We start from the raw sequence: 22,655 nt of genomic DNA, 5'->3' as shown, positions 1-22,655 counted from the left end.
GAATAGTCAGTAGGGAAGCCAGAGATCAAGGATTAGAATACAAGTAAATAAACAGCAAGGAAACCAGCAAGCAAGAGGCAATAACCGGCACCAGTGTGACTGTGAGCAAAGACTAAATAGGGGAGGAAGAACCCGCCCTGAACCTGATAGGAAGGTAGGCTGTCAATCACAGGCAAGACAAAATCAAACCACTGAATGGACAGAGGCAACAAGGGCAGAAGACAGGTGTGGTGCAAATCCAATTACAGAACTAGAGCCGTGTTCACACAGTGCAACTAAAAACTTCAAGCAAATTATCAAACTGCACCCGCCTCCTGCGCCGCAGTACGCGAGCAGAGGGTGGCGCAGAGACCCGAACAGGCAGAGATGTTACATAAAGCTTCCAGAGAAAGACAAAAACAGGCATTTAAAGGGGCTCTCTCACTGGGAAAAGTCATTTTTAACTAATCACATGCTTGCATAGCCTTTAGAAATGCTACTTCACACCTACCTTTAGTATGTAGATTGCCTCAGTGGTGTCTGAATAAGTCCGTTTTTATTCATATGCTAATGAGCCTCCAGCCAGCTCAGGAAGTTCCCAGCAGCCTCCTCTCTCCTATTATCTCCTATGTGTGTGAGGCAAACAGGAAGCTGAGCCATCATCATCATCATCATCATCAGCCTCCCATAGTAAACAACAGGAGAGGAGTGCACGATGTATCGTGCAACAATCTATTTAGCATATGAATAAAAATGGACATTCAGAAACCACTGAGGCAATCTACATGCTAAAGATAGGTGTGGAATAGACTTTCTAAAGGCTATGCAAGGATGTGATTAGTTAAAAATGACTTTTCCTAGTGATAGAGCCCCTTTAACTCCTTTTTCTGTGCATTCCGAGTGTATGGTGTTCTATGTTTTAGTTTAATGCAAAAATAAAACAACTTTAGCACTTTATTTTATTATGTTCCCTGCGTGTAAAATAAGGTGTAAGAAAAATTGTTAAAATGTAAAGATGTGTAGTATATTATTATTTTAGACCTGTGTTTGGGACAGTTTTCTCCCATTTTTGTCAAGCCCTATGGGGTGCTGTAGAGCAATAATCCTTAAAAGGCACAATGTAAAAGAATTGGTTTTAGATTTGCTGGCCTATGTAAGGTGCAAGGTGCAACCATGTCACTGGTTGCAAACCATAATGTTTAAGTTTTGTCCCCGGGACCACCCAGAATACTGATTTAGTCTAAGGCCTTGTTCACATCTGCTTTGTAATCCGTTTGGGGGGGTTCCCCATGTGGACCAAACGCATTGACAAGCGGTGTGCAGTGAAAGCACAAGGACCCCATAGACTATAATGGGGTCTGTGTGCTCTCCGTGCGGTGTACGCACAGAACATGTGGACAGAAAACTACTTCATGATCTACTTTCATGTCTGCATGATTTGTCTGTGCAGCGCTCGGAAAGCACACGGACCACATTATTGCCAGTGCGTTCAGTAGTCCGTTCGGGGGGCCCCCATGCAATCTCCCCGAACGGATTACCAAACGCAGACGTGAACTAAGGGTAAGGCCGCACTTTGCGGAAAAGCTGCTTTATTGTTGCAGATTTTTTTGAGCCAAAGCTAGGAGAGGATATATCAACGGGAAAAGTATGTGTTTCCTTTATATTTCCTATTCCTTTTCAAGCCACTATTAACTTGAAAACCTGCAACATAAAATGCAGCTTTCCTGCAAACTGGGACCTTCACATTAGGCAGGGTTTGGGTATACCTCAACCCTTTAGGGTAGGGTTTCAGTTAATCCCACCACTTTTCATCCCAGTCCGAATTTGTCAGGGTTGTCATCAAAATTTCAGGACCGTCCCTGCAATTTTTTGAAAGTTGTCAAGTAATGTAACACACCTTTCCAAGGAAAGGCACCAGCACCTGCACCAGTCCTGAAAACATAGTTTGCTAATAGCAACATCAAGTTCATGGGCGCTCTGTAAGCCAGAGTGTACTTAGCCACCTGACTCTCATCGCTGAAAGGAGATAAAAAGGTGTCTCTTAGAGATGAGCAAACAGTAAAATGTTCGATATTCGATATTTGTTTCGAGTAGCCGCTCAATATTCGACTACTCAAATCGAATATCGAATCCTATTATAGTATATGGCAGGGAAATGCTCGTTTCGGGGGTAGGCAACATTCGATCAAATTACACTTACCAAGTCCACGAGTGAGGGTCGGGCTGGATCCTCCGAGAAGTCTTCTCCGTGCAGCGTCCCCGCGGCATCTTCCGGCTCTGAATTCACTCTGCCAGGCATCGGGCCTGGGCAGAGTCAACTGCGCATGCCCTCACTACAAGAAAATGTATTGCGGGCATGCGCAGTCAGCTCTGCCCAGGCCTGATGCCTGGCAGAGTGAATTCAGAGCCAGAAGACGCCGCAGGGAAGCTGCACGGAGAAGACTTCTAAAGGTAGGAGAAGAACCAGCGTTGATTGGCCGACTGTATAGCATTCGGCCAATCAATGCTAGTTCTGCATCGAACTTTTCCATTCGAATAGCGAGTGGTACTCGATCGAGTACGAGTATTTCAAATACCGTAATATTCGATTGAATACCTACTCGATCGAATACTACTCGCTCATCTCTAGTGTCTGTTATTTGCTCACAAACTACACACAAACTCTAAATTGCTTCCTGTTTTCTGACTTAAAGAAAAAATAATGTGAGCCCATATATTTTTTTATGTGTACAATTTGTTTCTTACCAATTATTTTTGCTAATTTTATTTTTGTCCTACAAAGGAACGTTAAGATTTTAATTTATTAACTATAATACATTAGTATATCTGGGTAACCAGTGCATTGTATGACTATATATAAAATGTACAGGAAGCTGTTAGGGCATACCTCAAAATGTATGTTTAAAAACACCGGCCATCCAAAACAGTCTTCATATTTACATGTTATTTTTAGTTTGTTCCATAAAGTATTGATGGTTTTTTTTTCCCCTGGTGTTTATAAAGTTTGATAGGGAAGCCTAAAGTTTTTTGTCAATCCCTATTACTGTCATAGACTAGAGACTGTATGTCACATTTAACCCACCAACCCCATGGGTTTAGAACACATGATCACAGCACTGCAACTGTATATAATACTACAGGGTGATAAAGAGGACCTGTCATTAAGTCTGAAAAACCTAAGGCTGAGGCCCTATGTTGCGGAAATACAACTTTTTTTGTTGCAGATTTTGTTGCGTTTTTTTGAGTCAAGGGGTGGATTGAGCAGAAGTGGAGAAGTATAAGAACTTCCTATATATTTCCCATTCCTCTTATAACCATTCAGCAATCCAGCAAAATCTGCAACAAAAGAAGCTGCGTTTCCACAACGTTGGGCCTCAGCCTAAAGCTCAATGACATGGTCTGATAGGCATTTTGGTATTTTGTGAATCCAAGTCCATTCAGCCATCCCAACAATACAGTATAAGCCCTTTAGGTGTCGGTGCATATACAGTACAGAGATCAGATTATATATGTCGTTGGGATTTTCAGGCCTGGTGATAGTCCCAGCTACCAGTGCCAACATTTTAGGTGCATAAGGGAGAAATGTTAAAAATGTTACACACTTATTACCCTTCCGGATACAAGTTTGCAATGAGCACAATTCCCTGGTGTGTTATAGTGATGAAGAGGTAGTGTGCCCATACCTTTTCTGCATGTATCCCCAAGGAAGATGCCCATCTATTGTGGGCAATGTCACTGTGTGTAGGACACCTTTTAAGTTGCTCTTGCATTAAGTATGCTACCTAAATAAGAATTCACAAAAATACATTGTTCCATTTGTTTGATAGCTTACTAGATAGAATACAAAAGACTATGCTTGTGAACAACTCATCTTTGCTAAATAAGTCTGTGTATACTGGTGACTGCCTGTCATTGGTGAGAGGACTGTCAGGGGCAATGTTCCCTTATGAATAAAGCGGTCTCAAAAGCAAGCATCTGCAATATTATTTCCAGTCAGCTACAGTATTAGACAGAAAGCAGATTTTTTTTTTCCTTTGTGCAGTTTGGCATAATACCTCAGTGGACCTCTATTTATAATATTCTGTCTTAACTAGGCCAGCATATTTCATGACTGATCCACTTCATGTCTGTTTGCCATGATAAAATGTTCCAGTAGCAAGTTTTACAGGTAAAAAAATTCTCATCACGCTGCCTTCTGTCTACAAATATGTATCATCTATCTATCTATCTATCTATCTATCTATCTATCTATCTATCTATCTGTCTGTCTGTCTGTCTGTCTGTCTGTCTGTCTGTCTGTCTGTCTGTCTGTCTGTCTATCTCTTCCTCTATCTATCTATCTATCTATCTATCTATCTATCTATCTATCTATCTATCTGTCTGTCTGTCTGTCTGTCTGTCTGTCTGTCTGTCTGTCTGTCTGTCTGTCTGTCTGTCTATCTCTTCCTCTATCTATCTATCTATCTATCTATCTATCTATCTATCTATCTATCTATCTAAGAGATTGAAAAAATGGCAGCACTCCAACATTTAGAAAAAGTTTGGGTTTATTCCAAGCAGCCTATCACTCTATCTATCTATCTATCTATCTATCTATCTATCTATCTATCTATCTATCTATCTATCTATCTATTCCTATCTATCTATCTATTCCTATCTATCTATCTATCTATCTATCTATCTGTCTATCTATCTTAAAGGGGGTATGATTTGAATGTTTAGTTTTTTAGTGATTTTTAAAAAACAAAACAAAAAAAATGTTTTGTTCTCTTTAACTAGCTTGAACCTGCAATCTTTTGACAGATATGGGGCCATTTTTTTTTTTTTTTTTTTTGGGGGGGGGGGATTTACCCACACAGTGCCCACAATCAGAGTCCACTCTGATCATGTGCATTCGTGTTGGGTCTCCTCTCTACATTACACAGCAGAACAGCCGACATCTTTAAAGACCCCACATCCTCCGTAATAGTATGGGAGTGGGTTAAGGATGAGGACACTTGTTTTGGAAAACTGCATTTTTTTCTTGCAGATTTTGCTGTTTCTTTTTTTTTTCATGAGTTTCAAATGGAATGGACAATATAAAATATACACTTCTGATGAAAGCACTCCTGGCTTTGGCTTAAAAAAAACATATCAAAATCTGCAACAAATAATGTAGCTTTACCGCAATTTGTAGCCTCAGTGTAACATCTCTGCCTGTTCGGGCCTCTGCGCCACCGTTTGCTCGCGTGCTGCGGTGCAGGAGACGGGTGCAGTTTGATAATTTTAGTTGCACTGTGTGAACACAGCTCTAGTTCTGTGATTGCATTTGCACCACACCCGTCTTCTGCCCTTGTTGCCTCTGTCCATTCAGTGGTTTGATTTTGTCTTGCCTGTGATTGACAGCTTTCCTTCCTATCAGGTTCAGGGCGGGTTCTTCCTCCACTATTTAGTCTTGGCTCACAGTCACACTGGTGCTGGTTATTGCCCCTTGCTTGCTGGTTTTTCTTGCTGCTTAGTTACTTGTATTCTTTTTTTTTTTTTAAATGTAGACTGTGAGCCCCACATAGGGCTCACAATGCACATTTTCCCTATCAGCATGTCTTTGGAATATGGGATGGAAATCCATGCAAACACGGGGAGAACATACAAACTCCTTGCAGATGGTTTTTTGCCCTTGGCAGGATTCGAACCAAGGACTCCAGCACTGCAAGGCTGCAGTGCTAGCCACTGAGCCACCGTGTGGCCCTAGTTACTTGTATTCTAATCCTTGACCTCTGGCTTCCCTACTGATTATTCTCTCTACTCCGATTTGGCACTTCTTCGCTCGACTGTTACCGTACCCTGGCTAGCTGACCTCCCTTTGTTGTTGTTCGTCTTGTCTGCGTTTTGTGTATCACTTATACAGGAAGGGACTGTCTTCGTGGTTGCCGCCTATTACGTAGGATAGGGCCTGGCAATAGGAAGGGTCAGTTGGGGGCTTCAGCTTAGGGCTCACTGTCCCTTGTGCCCCTTCCTCCAGGGTTCACTAGCAGCTTCTGGGGAATTATCATCTGGCTATTCCCTAACACTCAGTCTTTTGTTGTTGAAGACTTTGCTGAGTGTTTTCCCTATAGATTCAATAGGTGAAGAAGAAAGCAACACATTTTTTTTAGCTGAATTTTGCCATGTAGGGACTTAGCCTTATATATCAGTCATGAGAACAGGAATGATTAGATTTATAATGTGATCAATGTTATAAAGAATTATATCAGTCTAAAAAAAAATTTCAAAATCTGGGGCTTTACCAAATCATTCACAATTCACAGTATAGATATCTACAGAATTAAAATATGTATGATGTAAACTAAGCCAATAAAAAGATGTGCTTAATATAAAAATACAGCATACGTGGGAATAAGAAAACCAGTATGTGTGTACAAGGAATAGAGCATGCTGTAAACATAAGCAACCACTGTGAGCTTTGATCTCAATAAGAAAGGCTTGTGCCATATGTAACATCTAATCTAACAACCACATAAACACTCTTGTCCTGTTATCTCATTTGCTTTCACTCATGCTCTATCTGGTATTTCCTGTACAATTTGTTTCATTTAATTACCTTATTTGGTACTAATTTAATACACAATAATATTTAATATATAATTATTTAAAGTATTTTATCAGCGGCTTCTTTTTGTTTGTTAATGTGACCATTTTATATGAACTATGAAAATAAAATGTAATAGTATAGGAGTCATAACTGTGAGAGAATGTATTTGCATCAGCAATTTGTGGCACAATCCACTTCTAGACTGTAAATTATTGTCTAAAATCCAGGGCACTACCAAAGCAGACTACAGTTCTTACCCCTCGTTCACATCTGCCTTGGTATTCTGTCTGGGGGAGTATGCATGGGGACTCTCCAAATGAAATACAAAATGCAATTGCAAGTGCTGTGCAGTGAAAGCACACGGACCACATAGTCTATAATGAGGTCCATGTGCTTGCCGCGCACTGCCAGCACGAATCATGCGGACAGGAAAGTAGATGGTGAACTACTTTCATTGTCCACATGTTCACTGCGGAGATCTGGTGGCAAGCACACGGACCCCATTATAGTCTAAGGAGATCTGTGTGCTTTTACTGCGCAGCGCTTGCAATTGCGTTTGGTATTCTGTTCGGAGGGGGGGGGGGTCCCATGCGGACTCCCCGGACAGAATACCAATGCCGATGTGAACCAACCCTTACTTTTAAACTTTTAAACTCTTACACCCCTGCATCAGGCTCTTTGGCATCTGGGGCCCTCTCTTAGCTGTCTCAGATTCAGTAGGAAAGTCTGCATTTTAGGCACATTTTATTATGAGGCCACTGTTTGGTGGCCCATATATTGCATGTGAGAAATAAAGAGGCATTATACTATGTGGGAACAACTAAGGGGCATTATACTTTGTTGTGGTAAGTAAGGAGGCATCATCAATGTATACTAGGCATAAAATGAAGCAATGGTGCATCTTCCATGAAGCAACCTGAGGCGATAGCCTCAGGCAGTGCCTCATGACATAAATTTGGGCAACATATTTGTTTTAGTATTATTCCAATAGGTAGAAGCCAATAATTTACTCATCTATCTTCACTCCTGTCAAGGCTGGCCTATGCTGTCACCTCTAGGCAGCATTGGCATTTTTTATAGTTTGCCTCGGGCAGCAGAGAGGTTAGCTACATGCATTACAACATTTATCTGTTTTGTATCCTCTAAAAGTTGGAAAGTATGTGTAAGTGGTGATGATGGGGATGCCACTTGAAACTTTGCACTGGGTCCACCAAAGTATTAAAATGGCCCTGCTGTTTCACCACTGTCTCAAATCAGTAGCAGGAAATATCTGTGCATCCACAGGCATCCACAGGTACTTGGCAACAAACACTCTTTAGTATATCTCAAGTCTCATGCTGTGGGAAAGTCAGTGTACAGCCTACCCTTCCCTGTGCATTCCCATATGGACCACAGAGCCTAGCCATGAATTGATCACTCCCTATCTATCTCCAACACATAATCCGGGGCTTCATCTTTCCATAAACACTCTGAGACTGAACAGGGACCACACATTACACCAGTGGGAGGAAACCAAACAGTTAATAGAAAATTTGCAACAAATAAATGAAGAACACCGTAATAAACTGTCAGAGACATTACCACTATGATAAACAACGTTGCAGTAGCCCTTGTTATTCTGGAACAAAAGGGGTAAACACCAGCATGTAATAAACACCAATGGGGATGGCATTCCACCTCTTACACTTTTATTACATAGAAGTTATAGTCATGGGCACTTGTGTATGACTTTTTCTTACCCTGTTTCTCCCTAAAAAATAGTAAACTGTATTTTGTCAACCCAATGAAAGGAAAATGAACTGGAATTGAAATGTTACACATAATGGGAATTCTTGAACACATCTACGCTGATTTCTGGCTTAGATTTGTGAACATTTGCACATCTTTAGTGCCATGCCCTCTGTTGCACCAATGATGCTACAATTTCCCTGTTCTGCACCTTGTTCACCACTTTTACGTGAAAGCGGGCACAGTGGGGTGGAGACCGGGTAAGAAGCTTTGACCCAATATATCTATTATAACTAAATTTTCTATCCTAAGTTATACCGGAAATCTACACCAGTTCCTAACTGGAATAGATCTCCATTTTTAGTGCACGGGTGGGTGCGTCTGATTCATAAGTCAGGCTTGCCTTGTTCCTGTCAGAACCTATTGTCTTTTGGAATTCCAATGTAATTTCCCAGCTACTTTTATTATTGTAAAATTGAAATCATGACAGGTAGATGTAACATAAATGTGATGAGTGCCATGCTCCACTGGATGCCATACTCTACAGGGAATATTTATCAATAGAAGTCGGACACTTTTCTGTCTATTTTTGCACCAAAATTTATGGTGCACGGCATTTACGACATATTTATGAATAGTGTGCACCAGAAAGAACAGAAAATTGGAGAGGCTACACATTTTTGAAAAATGTGCACCAGTATGGCCGTGATTTACAAATATTTACGTCACAGTTATGAAACAGAAAAGAACAAATATGGCGCAGATTTTCTACTGCAAAGTGGACCAAGTTTAAAATGGTGTAATGAATTTACGACATTTTACTTTGTGAGCCATAAACACTCGTCGAGTGCCACATATTTGTTTCTCAAATAGGAAAGAGTTGATTTGTGTCTGCTTATGTTGTGCCAAAAATTGAAGAGTTTTTGTTACATGCGCCAAATATTTATTCCTTACAGCCTGCAAGTTAATGATTTATTTGCAAACCAATGTTTTTGTGACTCATTTCTCACCTCATCATATTCTTTAGCAGCTGGCTGCCCTTATGCAAGCAGATCACTCCGCTTTTTAACAACTTTTTGAAGCATTTTTTTGCGAGATCTTCTTTGAAAAGACTGCACATTGCTTTTTCAATAATCTTGCTTGAGAACCAAACTGCATCACTCTAGATGTAGAGCAAGCAAGATACTTAAAGGGGTATCAAGGGAAAGATGCCGTCAGTGCTGTGCCATTGAAACAGAATAAGCAGAAGCAGGAGCATTTCTAGCAGGACCTAGCATCATAGGAGGAGGAGGGAGGCTGTCAGAGAAGGGGGGATTTTGTAGCTCATGTCATGTCAAACTCAGCTGCCCACACAATTGCAGGAGAAATGGAGCCTACAAATACCACTGAGGTGTCAAGCATACATGTCAACAGTCCTGATTTTGCCAGGAAAATCCTGGAAACTAGATGCAAAAGGGGTATGGTTCCAAGGTGTTTTGTGGGAATTCTCAGGACAGAGCTTATATCACCCTGTTTTTGGCCAATGAAATGTTGGCAAGTTTGGAAGTGAGTTGAAGGATTGAAAAGGGATCCATGTTGGAAATTAGAATGAACGGGAAAGCCATGTTGGGTACCATGAATGAGACAAGCATCCATTCTTTAACCATGTATGAGATGAAGAACCCTGCAGGAGAACAGGAATGAGTGGGGGAGCCATGCTAGGAGCCAGAAATGAGAAGGGATGCTAGGGATCAGGAATGAAAGGGGCACTGTGTTGGGGAACAAAATTTAGAAAAGTTGCCATGCTGTTGACCAAGATGTGATATGTGTGCCACATTGGTGAACAAAGTTGATGGAGCCATCTTGGACCAGAAAAGGGTTACCATGGGGTAGTTTACTAGGAAAGAGAATGAGCCACATATGGATATTTGTATGGCCTGGACCAAGCGTTATTTAAAAAAATATATTATTATTTCTCTTTTGCAAGCGCTGTACACATTTGCTGACTCCATTAGACGCTTTAACCTTCACTCTGTATACTTTGGGTGGTCGGCTCCAAGAGGTTTTACTGTAGTGTTCTGTAAAATTACAGTACACATTTGTCTACAGCATTTTTGGCTATAAAATCCATACCCTGCACTCACATAAAAGGTAACATAAAAAGCAGCAAGCCTTGTGCCTAAATACTGCGCGTGTTTCTGGGCTAAGACCATTTTGAAGGTGTGATTTATTAAGTGTAGGCAGCATTTTGTGTCAGGAAGCTTTTCCTAGTGTAAATGTTGCATTTAGACTTAATTTGCCACATTTACGAGACTTTTTAGGTTTCTACTGACAAGAAATCGCTGGCACAGGGAAACTTTTTATACAGTACATGTGCCCTCCGGTGTTTGTGCACTGAATGCTGCAACCAAGCAATTATCTTTACACATCCCCCGTCCTCACCATCAGAGCTGAGCTCATTCTCTGAAGCTGCAGACCTGTAAAAGACGAAAGGCATCGCTATGACACAGGATGCTGCTGATGAAAGACCTGAGAAGTACGTTTGCATATTGAATTGCACAGAAAAACAATGAATTCGGGAATGGGTTCTTCATTCCTTTCATTGTCATCATGAAACTTCAAAATCAAAGTAAATTCACACACAGCAATTCTGTGACTGTTCCATACATTTGAATGGGGTTGGGAAAAATCCATTCATATACTTCATATTTATGAAAGTTCTACCCAAGTCTACATTTCAATATATTCACATATATTAAATCTTCTCTCAATCCTTCTAAATTGCAATTGTAATTCATAATTTGCATATAAATAAGAGGTGGCATAAAAATTTTTTAAACCAGCTTTCAAAATAATTTCAAAGGATTGCCCAGGACTATGTGGCTTCTCCACTTACCATAGTTCTGTACAACAGTGCCTGTACTTATTGTCCCTCATTCTCATTCATCTGAAAGGGACTAAGCAGCAGCAAGGCCATAAGACCAATGGACATGTCACTGGCCTGAGAAGAGGAAGTCAAACTCAATATCATAGACCCTGAAACCCCTTTAGGCCAGCATTTAGGACAGCATTTCACAGTCCCTGTAAAGTGGACGGGATTCTAGCGATTTTTATCCACATATTGTGGGGAAATACGCAAAGCGGAGATGCTAAGATTTCCAAAACTGTTGCGGCATGTCAGGGCTTGTTCACATCTGCGCCCGGTCTCCGTATTGCAGGTTTCCGTTTCCTGCACAAAACAGAGGCAGGAGACGGAAACCTGCAGGACTTTCTCACCCATTCATTTGAATGGGTGAGAAAGCTGTCCAGCCGTGAGCGGCGGTGAGCGTTTTATGCTTTCCGCCGTGAAACCGGGTTTTTTAATCCGGACACAGAGTCGGACATGCAGTACTCTGTGTCCGGTTTAAAAAAAAAAGCGGTTTCGCGGCGGAGAGCATAAAACACTCACCGCCGCTCACGGCCGGACCCTGTCTGTGGTTTCCGTCTTCTTGCATGCAGAAGACGGAAACCACAGAACGGAGACCAGAACGCAGGTGTGAACCTAGCGTCAATTATACATATAGAAAAGCCATCAGTTTCCGTATTGTTACAACTGAAGCAGAAAAAGAGGAAACCACTTCGGATTTTCTCTAAATAACATTGTGGGAAACACCGCAATGAGTTACTATTGTGGTTTTTCCCACAGCACTTTTTTTTTTTTGCTGTGGCACGCTACATGGGGCCTAAATTTTAAGAGGCTCCCTATTATCATAAACGTGCTTTAACTTTATAAAACACTCTCAAGAATAGACTATTTGCCAGAATTTCAAAATTTGCTGGGATTGTCCCAAATTTTCTGAAACAATCCCAGCACTTATAGTTTGTCCAAGTCCATATACATGTGGGGATTGTACAAATAAAGTCCTGTTTTTACCTAAGAAAATGTTGGTAACTATGTTCAGAGCTGGTGCACACTTTAATGTTATGGTTTGTTCTGGGCCTTATTGCACAAAGTTGCAATATGGCACCCCCTATAAGTCTACGAGCTCTACCCTATAATGCCATGCTCTACTCTACAATGACATTGATCACTGTTAATACAGTCAGGTATTATTCTACTTAATCCCTAAAGCCATGTGCTGACATAGGAATCTGACACTAAGTGTATGTTCACATGGAGGAATTTGCTGCAGATTTCGGGGCAGATTCCACCCAGATTGTTTTTAATGGGATACAGAGATTGCAGCAGAATGCTGCAGGTGTCCCAGACACGGATGTCGCAGCTTCACACTCCCTGCTCTTTAGGCTCAATCATTTGGGCCTACACAGCAGCAGAAAGTCGTGACTGAATGCCAATATCCTGCATCGGCATCCCATCGAAGATAGACCGCCGCCGGAAAATGAAGAGGAATTCTTCTTCATTTTTCACCACGTAAACTTAATTTTGTTATGGATTTTACCCAGGTGTGAACCTAGCATTTCCCCCCTCCCCCCTGCCCCCCGGGAGGAGGGGGCAGAGTGGAGGGGGGGGGCAGACGGGGCGGCGTTAGCAGGCAGAGAGCAGGCAGGGAGAGGACCTGCTCTCTGCTTAGCGTGAGGGGAGGCCGCTGGAGCAACGCAGCGTCCACAGGGCCTCCCCAATCCACCGCTTGCTTCTCGTGCCGGGCTGCCGAGAGGGTGACGCTAAACCAGTCCAGGACAGCTTGTCCTGGACTGGCTTAGGTCAGCAAAAATGTGCCCCCCCCCCCTCCGGGGCCCTGGCATAGCGCCGCCTGAAGCGGCCTCTTCAAGTCGCCTCATGAGAGGTGCGGTGCTGATTTTACCTCAAAATCAGAGCCAGATTTCACCCTAAATCTGCCTCCTATTGTATTCAATGAGAGGCAGAGATCAAAGCAAGATAAAGAGAGAGTAAATGCTTGATCTTGCCACGGATTCTGCAGCTGATCAGCCCTGGTACAGCGGCACAAGACATTCTGCTAATAAGCCCCATTCATTTCAGGCTAATCAGCGAGTGAAAGCAATGCTGGAAAGCCAAAGCTTTCTACCATAGAAAGTCAGAGGGTGGAAAATGAAGACAGTCTCAATTCCTCTTCATGTTCTACTGTCTGAACTGACCCTTATGGTCTTACCTTTGATTTGTGTATAGTACCCTATAGTACCCACTATATATAAAAAAAATTCATCACCTAGAAGACAAGGGTGAGCATGTCACGTCTTGTACATTGATATATTCTTGGATAAACAGTTCAGTGAATATCGACTGTATCCAGCAAGCTAGTACAGTGTAGTGTGCTCCACAACATACAGTGCAGGCGAGGCCTGACGAACAACGGTATGATATTACTAGAGAGGTTAATGGCCTGGGAGCCTGGACATCACCAAGGAGCAATCCACTGTAAGTGTGCAGATCAGGAACTACATCGGTGGGGTTAATGCACTGAGAGCCTTGTTAATATATTGGCAGGCACTGGAGTGAGATAGACAACGCTGTCTTTATTAAGTGCTCTTCTCGGAGAGATTTATCTTGCCGGCATTGTTCATAGAGCTGTTATTTTTGCACCGTCCGGTGTTCGTGCTGTCACTTGTACAGTTGCATTCTTGGCTAGGATCGTGCATTGCTAGTGACCTGTTCCTGTGTCACACAAGTCTTTCACATTGACAGCAACTTGCTGCTGTCCTCCGCATAGTTCCACTAACACTCTTCTAATCTGCATACGTCTGATCAAAAACCAAATACAACTGATTTTTTCGATCCCTGCTGGCAAGAAAACCTTCTTTCCTTCACTACGGTTGTCAAAAAGGATCATAGGGAACGGCAAGCTGAGAATAATGCAAGCCTGTGGGAACTACTTCTTATCAGAATGCATGTTGTTTTAGAGGGATGAGCCGGGAGACCACGCCTGCTGCTGCCTGTGACAAGTTAGTAAGGAGGTTGAACTGTGCTCCCACCCACCATCTCTGGCTGCCTCCCTCCCTCCTCACTGTGGCTCTCTCATTCTCTGGAGAAGTAGTGCTGTACACTTTCTCTGTGTGAAGGAATCAATGTGGAAAGGCAGACTCTTGCACTGTGCGACAAAGGCAATGCAACTTTTTGCACTCTCTCTCTTGTGGTTTATGGGTTCCTGAGATGACAACGGCAGTGGTTTTTCATTGCAAAGATCAGAGGGACAACGCTGTGAGGTAGGCATGGCTTATAAAAGAAAACCAGTTGTACACACCCGTGCAATGCAAGTGGGTGGAAGTTTCATAGATTGTGCCCTTTGCACTTCCTTCCATGTTAATGAGATGACCCCACAGAAGTTTCATTGCTTGCTACTGGGTTGTCTCTTGTCATTTGGTATTCCGCCCTGACATCTGGCCACTAGAGATGAGAGAATCGATTCGCCAGGTTGGAGGTTGGCAGAGAATAAGGCTGATTTGCCTCCCGGAGGTTCAGATTTGCTCATCTCTACTGGTCACCTGCACTGAAGAGTGTAGGATGAGCTGGGAAGTTTGCTGGTGTGCATTGTAATGTAGCATTAGGGGCCATTGTCAGCTCCAGTCTTTACCTGCTTACTAATGTAGTAACAGCTGCCTCCTCCTTACCTGTTTCCTTTTAGATGATTGCAGCCACCAACCTCGTTGTTTTCCACTCCCTGCCTGTTTTGACTTGAAAAGACCATGACAGAAGTCTTTCTATCAGCTCTTTTGAATGTTACTCAAAGCACTTTGCTGGCAAGTGGCTCATCTACTGGGAATGTCACAAAATGCAATTTGACAAAGACAGGCTTTCAATTTTATTACCTCCCTGCTGTGTATATAGTGGTTTGTATCACAGGATTTATTGGTAACAGTGTGGCAATATGGATGTTCATTTTTCACATGAAACCATGGAGCAGTATCTCCGTCTACATGTTCAATTTGGCACTTGCAGATTTTTTATATGTCCTTTCCCTTCCAGCGCTGATTTTTTATTATTTCAATAAAACTGACTGGATTTTTGGGGATGCCATGTGCAAACTGCAAAGGTTTATATTTCACGTCAACCTGTATGGAAGCATTCTGTTCCTGACTTGTATCAGTGTCCACAGATACACAGGGGTAGTGCATCCACTCAAATCACTTGGGAGGCTGAAGAAGAAAAATTCCATCTATATCAGCGCTCTCGTCTGGTTCATTGTTATTGCTGGTATCTCTCCCATCCTATTTTTCTCTGGTACCGCAATGAGGAAAAATAAAACCATTACATGTTTTGACACATCTTCTGACGATTACTTAAGAAGCTACTTCATATACAGCATGTGCACCACTGTCTTTGGCTTCTGCATCCCTTTTATACTAATTCTGGGATGTTATGGATTAATCGTTAAAGCTTTGATCTATAAAGATATGAACAACGCTCCCCTGAGAAAAAAATCTATTTATCTGGTCATTATTGTCTTGACAGTCTTTGCGGTTTCTTATCTTCCTTTCCACGTTATGAAGAATCTGAATTTGAGAGCCAGGCTGGATTTTCAATCCCCTGAAATGTGTTCTTTCAATGACAGAGTATATGCCACCTACCAAGTGACTAGGGGTCTTGCTAGCCTCAATAGCTGTGTGGATCCCATCCTATATTTCTTGGCAGGAGACACCTTTCGGCGGAAGCTGTCAAGGGCAACTAGAAAAGCATCTAGAAGAAGTGAAGCAAATGTGCAATCAAAGAGTGAAGAGATGACTCTCAACATCTTATCGGAGTACAAGCAGAACGGAGACACAAGCTTGTGAAGACTACGAATTGGATTGCTCCAGACACCCAACTGTTAGCACTATGGGGATGCATTATCTAAGATTATGGCTGTTTCTTCCTTGTAATGATTTTACGGGTAAAAGTCAATTGAGATAATGAGACGGGATGGAACTATTTATCTGAACGAAAGCAGAAAGTTCTAAGGCATCTTGACAGACATTTGCATTCCCATCACTGTCTGAGGAACAAAAGGGGTGCTTTCCCTCTAGGATCATTTTATCTCCACAAGCTTAACATTATAAATGTATTCATTTCCAAATTATTCCAGATTTTACTGTGAATAAGTTTTAACTACTGCTAACACGGTGAAGGAATGTATCTGAAAAAGTTGTAATGTGCTGATATTTAAAAAACAAAAAAAAGTATTAATAATTAGGTGACTATATTTTTTCGGTGTACCTGCTTTTCCTTGAAGCAACGGACATTTGACTCTATTATTTTACTGGAGAGACATTTAATTAAAAAAAACAAAAAACTTAGTATTGTTGCAATAGAGATGTACTTATTTGGAGAAAGCCACCTCGATTCGAAAGCTTAGCTAGATATTCATTCAATACTACTGCCCTTCCTTCATGTAGCTATGTGGGTTCTGAGCAAAGAAGAAAGAAAAAACAGGCAAATGGGGTGACGATTATTTATCCAAATTTCAGTATTTCCATTGAGGAGATTATTATTCGGAAAGAGGCTACTGAGATGATGGTCAAAAAAGAGGTTTTGTCCTTGGTCATATCAGTAAAGAGTATAGAGCAAGCACTTGAGTACATGACAACTGGATTACCGCTCTTTAGAAGAGTGTCAATTGTCTATGACCGTTTTATTGCACAAAATGGACTATTTTTTAAAAAACATTTCAAAACCTTAACAAAGTTAAAGTGATATTTACAAAATTCTAGAAATTGGATTCCTAATGTACAAGGGCTTATTGTGGAAAAGGTCAATACTACCTACCTTAGGCACTAGATTACAATATTTGTGAGGTGTATGATGGAAGACTATGAGAAACATGATATGATGTATGAGATTAGGTGTTTTTTATTTTGTCTTTTTTTTTTTTAGTTTTACGCCAGGCTAGACTGTATGCCTGCAGGATGCAAGGCTGTACGTCCCCTTGACCTCTGGATCCAGATCTATCCTGGTACCACTAACTACTGAGAAACACAATATACGTAGAGCTCCAGAAATGTTTCTCGATTCTGGGCATCGAGATCTTTTTTATTATTTAGTGCTCAGAAACTAACAGTACAATAATGTTCTTGAAATGTGGCATGATGTATCTGTATATCATGTCAATAGATGATATGAAGGGATAAATGTGATTTATATGTTAAACGTACTGTGTATGTTTGGAATATAGTACTGTATGTGTTTAATGCTTACGTGAAAAATGTTTTATTTTTGTACCATTATCTGTAATTTAATATAGTTCAGTAAATCTGTTTTACCTGTGATTAACAGTGCCATTGAATTGATTTGCCTATGGAGACAGTGTTACTTGACATTAAAGCCTCTCTCAGGTTTTGTAGTTCAATTACTAAATGTGTTTAACTTTCACAATAAAAGGGGTATTCATTTCCTTACGGCGCTGTGATGTTTGCATGCGGGATATGTGTACAGCATGGTAGTAGTTCGTAGATACTAAAGAGCAACAAAAGCAGCAACTTTTGACCCCAAGTGTGTCCAGTGTTGTACTTGGCCATTTCAAACTCAAAGAGACCCAATAAAACTCTGAAATATGTTCTGCTGTTTTTATATTATTAACCACAAGAATAAAACCACAGATGTAGAATGAGCAGACTAAAGATGGATAGCCTATGCCATGTAGTAAGCTGCATAGGACAATATGAGAGCTGTCAGTCTAGATTAGGGTTTCACACGTCTTCAAGGAATCAAAACTAGTCACTGTCTATTTCTATTTGTAGAAAGTGTCTAAATGTACATGGATAGCTGGTTCGTAGGTTTGACTCCATACCAGACGATAGACCTCTATGCAAATGCTGCTTTAATCTTTCCGCCATTGCTTTTTCCCCATGTACACAGTATATGACAGAAGAAAGGTTCCACTCATTACCCCCGATTACAGAACATGCCTTTGATAGAAGTTCTCAAGACAAAACACTATGCAAATTCATCTCCATCGCCGCTATGCTATTATAGCATGACATCTATCTAACCTACATTAATGTGTTTTCCAAACACAGCATAAACAAGAGTACACTAGTCTGATTGAATGGTAATATGCATTACGACGTAGAAAATCATGCATAGAAAGAGGCAACATATACAGAAACATTTCAATAAGCATACATGCCACTTGTCTGGGAATCATTTTATAGAATATCACAGCTTATTATTCAGTTTTCATTACAATACCACTGGTTCCAAATTTTACAGATATGATGATTCTGTACAGACCCGCCTGATTGTCGTAAACCATTATGCCATGCATTTGGGTTCATATGTTGATGTTATAATTTTATTCTGCTACTATAATTTATTGCTGTTTATAGTCTTATACTGTAAGGGGGTATGTGATGGGTAAGGAACATTTAGTACATGGCCATGTAGTGTTCTAATCGGATGACTTCTCTTCACTACAGCTCGGGAGGACCACCCATGGCCTGAAATGAATCTACACCCATACTTTTTAATGGGTGATGTGTAATACTCTATTTTCTGTGTGGTGGCGCTGCAGGGAAAATGAGACCTTACACAACATCATGCTAGCACATGATCATGGGGATCACCCTCAGCAGGATCCTCCTTGATCAACCAATCTCCAGGGGACCATCTTTCCAAAAATAGGTGGTGCACACCAGACAACCTCCTTAACCAAGATTATTATTAATGTAGTGGAACATTTGTGTTGGCTTTTCTATTCTTAATAGTGTAGCTTTTTGGAGGAGGAATAGCATGCAATATAGCAAAGGCATTCATTTCAGTACATTTTAGGTTTGGCACACCTTATTACCATTCTCAGCAGCTGTTAAATACAATGGGCAGTATAATGTAGCACAGCTAGGGCACAGACAATTGACCATCCCAGCTCCCCGGGCACTTCAGACTGCGGTTAGTGGTTTTGTCCACTTCATAAGTCAAGTAGCTTAATAACTCCGATTTAATATACACAAATAAGATCTTTTCATGAGAACATATGGCAGCATGACTGTGTCTGTATAACTATCCTGCTCCAGGTGGTGTCTATTTTTACCATGCTAGAATTAGTTTGTATACAGCACTGAAGACCCCACACATTTCTAAAGAAAACACAATTCAGGATCTAAGAAATCTCAAACAAATAAGATCAGTGTTAAATATCTCATGGTTTGGCGATTTACTACATCCAATGGACTGTGTACAGAGCTGTCAGTCTGCATTCAATGCAATGTAAAAAACATGTTTTAAAAAAAAATCATGCTTTTTTTACTTTTCTAAAGAAAGAAAAAGTTGGGCATGCTGGAATTTTTCTTCTGCTACAGAGCAAACAAACGTGATGGAAGAAAGCGTTCTTCATGTTGTTCACATTATATTCAATGGGAACAGATACAAACGGAGAACACTCCATCTGTGTCGCTTACTCTGTTAGACTTAACGTCCGCTTATGTTATCCTTTTGTTAACAGTAGTGTGAACATAGCCTTACGAGTATGAGAACAGACATTGTCCTCATATTGGGTTTTACCATCTCACTTTATTAGTTCATTGAAGGTTGTTATAAGTGGGCCGTAAGTGTCAACTCACATGACATGTCTTTTTTGTATAATCTTTAAGGGCTCGTTCACATCTGCGCCCGGGGTCTCTGTTATGCAGGCAAGAACTGGACAAGAAACCTGCTGGCATTTTTCAAACCCATTCAAATGAATGGGTTTGGAAAGTGTCTGGCCGTGAGCACCGGTGAGAGTTTTGTGCTCTCTGCGGTGAAACCGTTTTTTTTTTTTTAACTGGACACAAAGTCAGACATGCAGGACTTTGTGCTCAGTTTAAAAAAAACGGTTTCGCCGTGAAGAGTATAAAACGCTCACCAGTGCTCACGGCCGGACACGGTCTGACAGGTTTCCGTCTTCTGTCTGCAGAAGACAGAAACCTGAGAATGAAGACCCGAACACTGGTGTGAACTCAGCCTAAACTATTTTTTTTTCTCTGTTATTCCTCCTCGAAATCTGTTAATTAACAACTGAGTGTTACCAATTTGTCAAAGGGGTATTTTACGACTTAATCTGGCATTGTGAGCACTGACTGGGCAGTGGGAGAGTATGTAGCGAACATCCCAATGAGTGAACACCCAATTAGCAATTTCTTCATAAGTTTCTAGAAGAATTAACAGAGGAACAGCATAATGCAGCTGCTCCAATACTGTTGAATTGTTATTTGATGGGGAATATACATAAGTGTGGGTGGCTGTGAAGAGCTGGAGAAATCTGTGCACTGGGAGCTACCGAAGTCCCCAATGTTTTGGGGGCCCAGAGCAAGAAGTGCACTGCCCGTAACCCAGCCTTGGATACCTCCATATACATTGGATCTCATATAGGAAAACTATTGCAAACAAAAAGGAAAGCTAGTTCCCAACAAAAGATTGAATATCTGCTGGCTTTTTGAGTACATGTACTAGATAAAATGAAAGCGATAATCATACAGGTTGCTATGGATAATACACATGCTTGGGCCCGGTTCACATCTGCAATCGGGTCATTCCAATCCTTTCTCCAGATGAAAAATGCAAGCAGCACTTTTCTCTCTGCATTTTTCCATGTGGAAACTGAGCAGAACCACATGGACCCCATTATAGACTATGTGATCTGCAGGTTTCCTAAGGTAACCGTTTTTGTAACCGGACTATGTTTCCATTTGGGGGTCCCCAAGCCGAACAGAAAGCAATGCGCAGGTGTAAACCGGGCCTTAAAGGGCTTTATAATTGATGACCTATGCTTAGGATTGGTCATCAAATACAGTTCATCAGGGGTCTGACAATGGGACCTCAGACAATTAGCTGTTTGAAGAGACTTGAGTGTTTGGGTTAGTCACTACTTACCAAGCCCAGTGCGATATTTTAGTCTAGCATCTGTCCTTGTTACTGCAGCTCAGCCTATTCACTTGAATGAGACTGAGTTAGCATGTGACCAATGAACGGAACATTACATGGCTTGTGAAACAGAAGCCATGAACAGGGAGCACCACTGCTGCTTCAAGTAGCTAATCCAAGGATTTTCAGTTGATGACCGATCCTTAGGGTGTGTTCACACGATGTGAAATGGAGCGCAAGCTGGCACGTATATGCGTGTCAGCATTTTGCGTGCTCAAAAAGATCCCATTGATGTCAATGGGATTTATGATCGTATACGCCGCGGTATACGCCGCGTTATTTTGCACCCGTAATTTTGCGGCCACAAAATTACGGGCGCAAAATAACGCGGTATATACGCTCGTAACTCCCATTCAAATCAATAGGATCTTTTTTAGCACGCAAAATGCTAACACGCGTATATGTGCCAGCTTGCGCTCCATTTTACATCGTGTGAACGCACCCTTAGGATGGATCAAAGTTCTATTTCGAGCCTGACAATGCTTATGCACACAATTTAAAGGGTGTATTGGCCCATTCAATGGGAATTCCTTGACCAATAAAGGGTAAAAATTTAAATGTCCCAGGCTTTGAGAATCAAATGTTGAGAGGTAGGGTATACTGTGTGCAACCATTAAACTAAACCTAGGTGATACCTATTGTATCCAATCAGATTTGTCCTTCCATTTTCTCCCCTCCAGGGGCATCTGGAATTAGTTTACCACGCTTACACCACTATTTTTGCTTACACGTCCTCTTTACACCTTATCCCTATTGTATCATCTACGCAGCTTAGAACGACATGTATTGTATAGTCATTAGGAATTTGAGATACACAATTCTAAAGTACCTTTTTATATACATAGACAAATCTTTCTTATTGTGTAATCCTCTTACTAATACATGGCTTTATAATCTGAATTCTTTTAGTGAATTATTTTATATGCCAGTAGTGTTCTTTTAAATCTACTTTTATTTTTGCCGTCTCCCTGTTACTCTCACTTTTTTTGTTCTTTTTGAAATTACATTTTAATTTATGGATTATATTCATATTTGCATCGGGAAAATTGCCAAAGACAAAGTAATGGATTGCTCACTGGACAATCCTATAAAATCTTCTCCATGTTATTCAAACTCACTCTATATTTAGACATGTCATTAAATTGCAGGATTATATTTTCCCCTTTTTTTTATTTTCAATGTTTTCTCCATCATTTTAGATGAATTTCATGGCTAAATGGCTCTTACCTTCCTAGTTTAGGGTAAGCCAAAGGTTGTGAAAATATGAAATCACTGGCCCATGGTCGACTTGGTTATAATAGAGTCGGCAGCTTACAAGAGCGTTATATTAAAAGACCGTCTGTGTTTCTTTTATTTCAAAGAAGATATGATAGCGAGAAATAATGCTTGTAAAATAATAAGAGATGCCTGTTGTGAAATCCCACGGTTAAGTCTCAGCACAGCAGGGGAATTACAGTACATTTACCCCCATCCCTCTCCTGCTGAAAGAAGAAATAAGTAAACGTTCAGCGTTCATGTCTATTGTGAGATTCCACAATTTGCCTCTGTTAGAACAATTATTACAGCTTCAACCAT

The 22,655-nt window shown here is 41.1% G+C and overlaps 1 protein-coding gene across 1 annotated transcript; it reads left to right on the top strand.

Annotated features, from left to right (window-relative positions):
• Window positions 1-14,230: 14,230 nt before the first annotated feature.
• Window positions 14,231-17,733, top strand: P2RY1 (purinergic receptor P2Y1). The gene is made up of 2 exons (XM_075268781.1): window positions 14,231-14,416; window positions 14,836-17,733. The coding sequence occupies exon 2, from the start codon at window positions 14,897-14,899 to the stop codon at window positions 15,980-15,982; it is 1,086 nt and encodes a 361-aa protein (XP_075124882.1). The 5' UTR covers window positions 14,231-14,416; window positions 14,836-14,896; the 3' UTR covers window positions 15,983-17,733.
• Window positions 17,734-22,655: the final 4,922 nt, after the last annotated feature.

This window comes from Leptodactylus fuscus, chromosome 3 (assembly GCF_031893055.1).
Source record: "Leptodactylus fuscus isolate aLepFus1 chromosome 3, aLepFus1.hap2, whole genome shotgun sequence".
Taxonomy (NCBI): Eukaryota; Metazoa; Chordata; class Amphibia; order Anura; family Leptodactylidae; genus Leptodactylus; species Leptodactylus fuscus.
Note: the sequence above shows the minus strand (reverse complement) of the source record. Positions and strands in the feature narration are given on the sequence as shown.

What these genes read in the sequence shown, in the direction of transcription:
- P2RY1 (XM_075268781.1), top strand. Translation starts at nt 14,897, where the DNA reads ATGACAGAAGTCTTTCTATCAGCTCTTTTGAATGTTACTCAAAGCACT.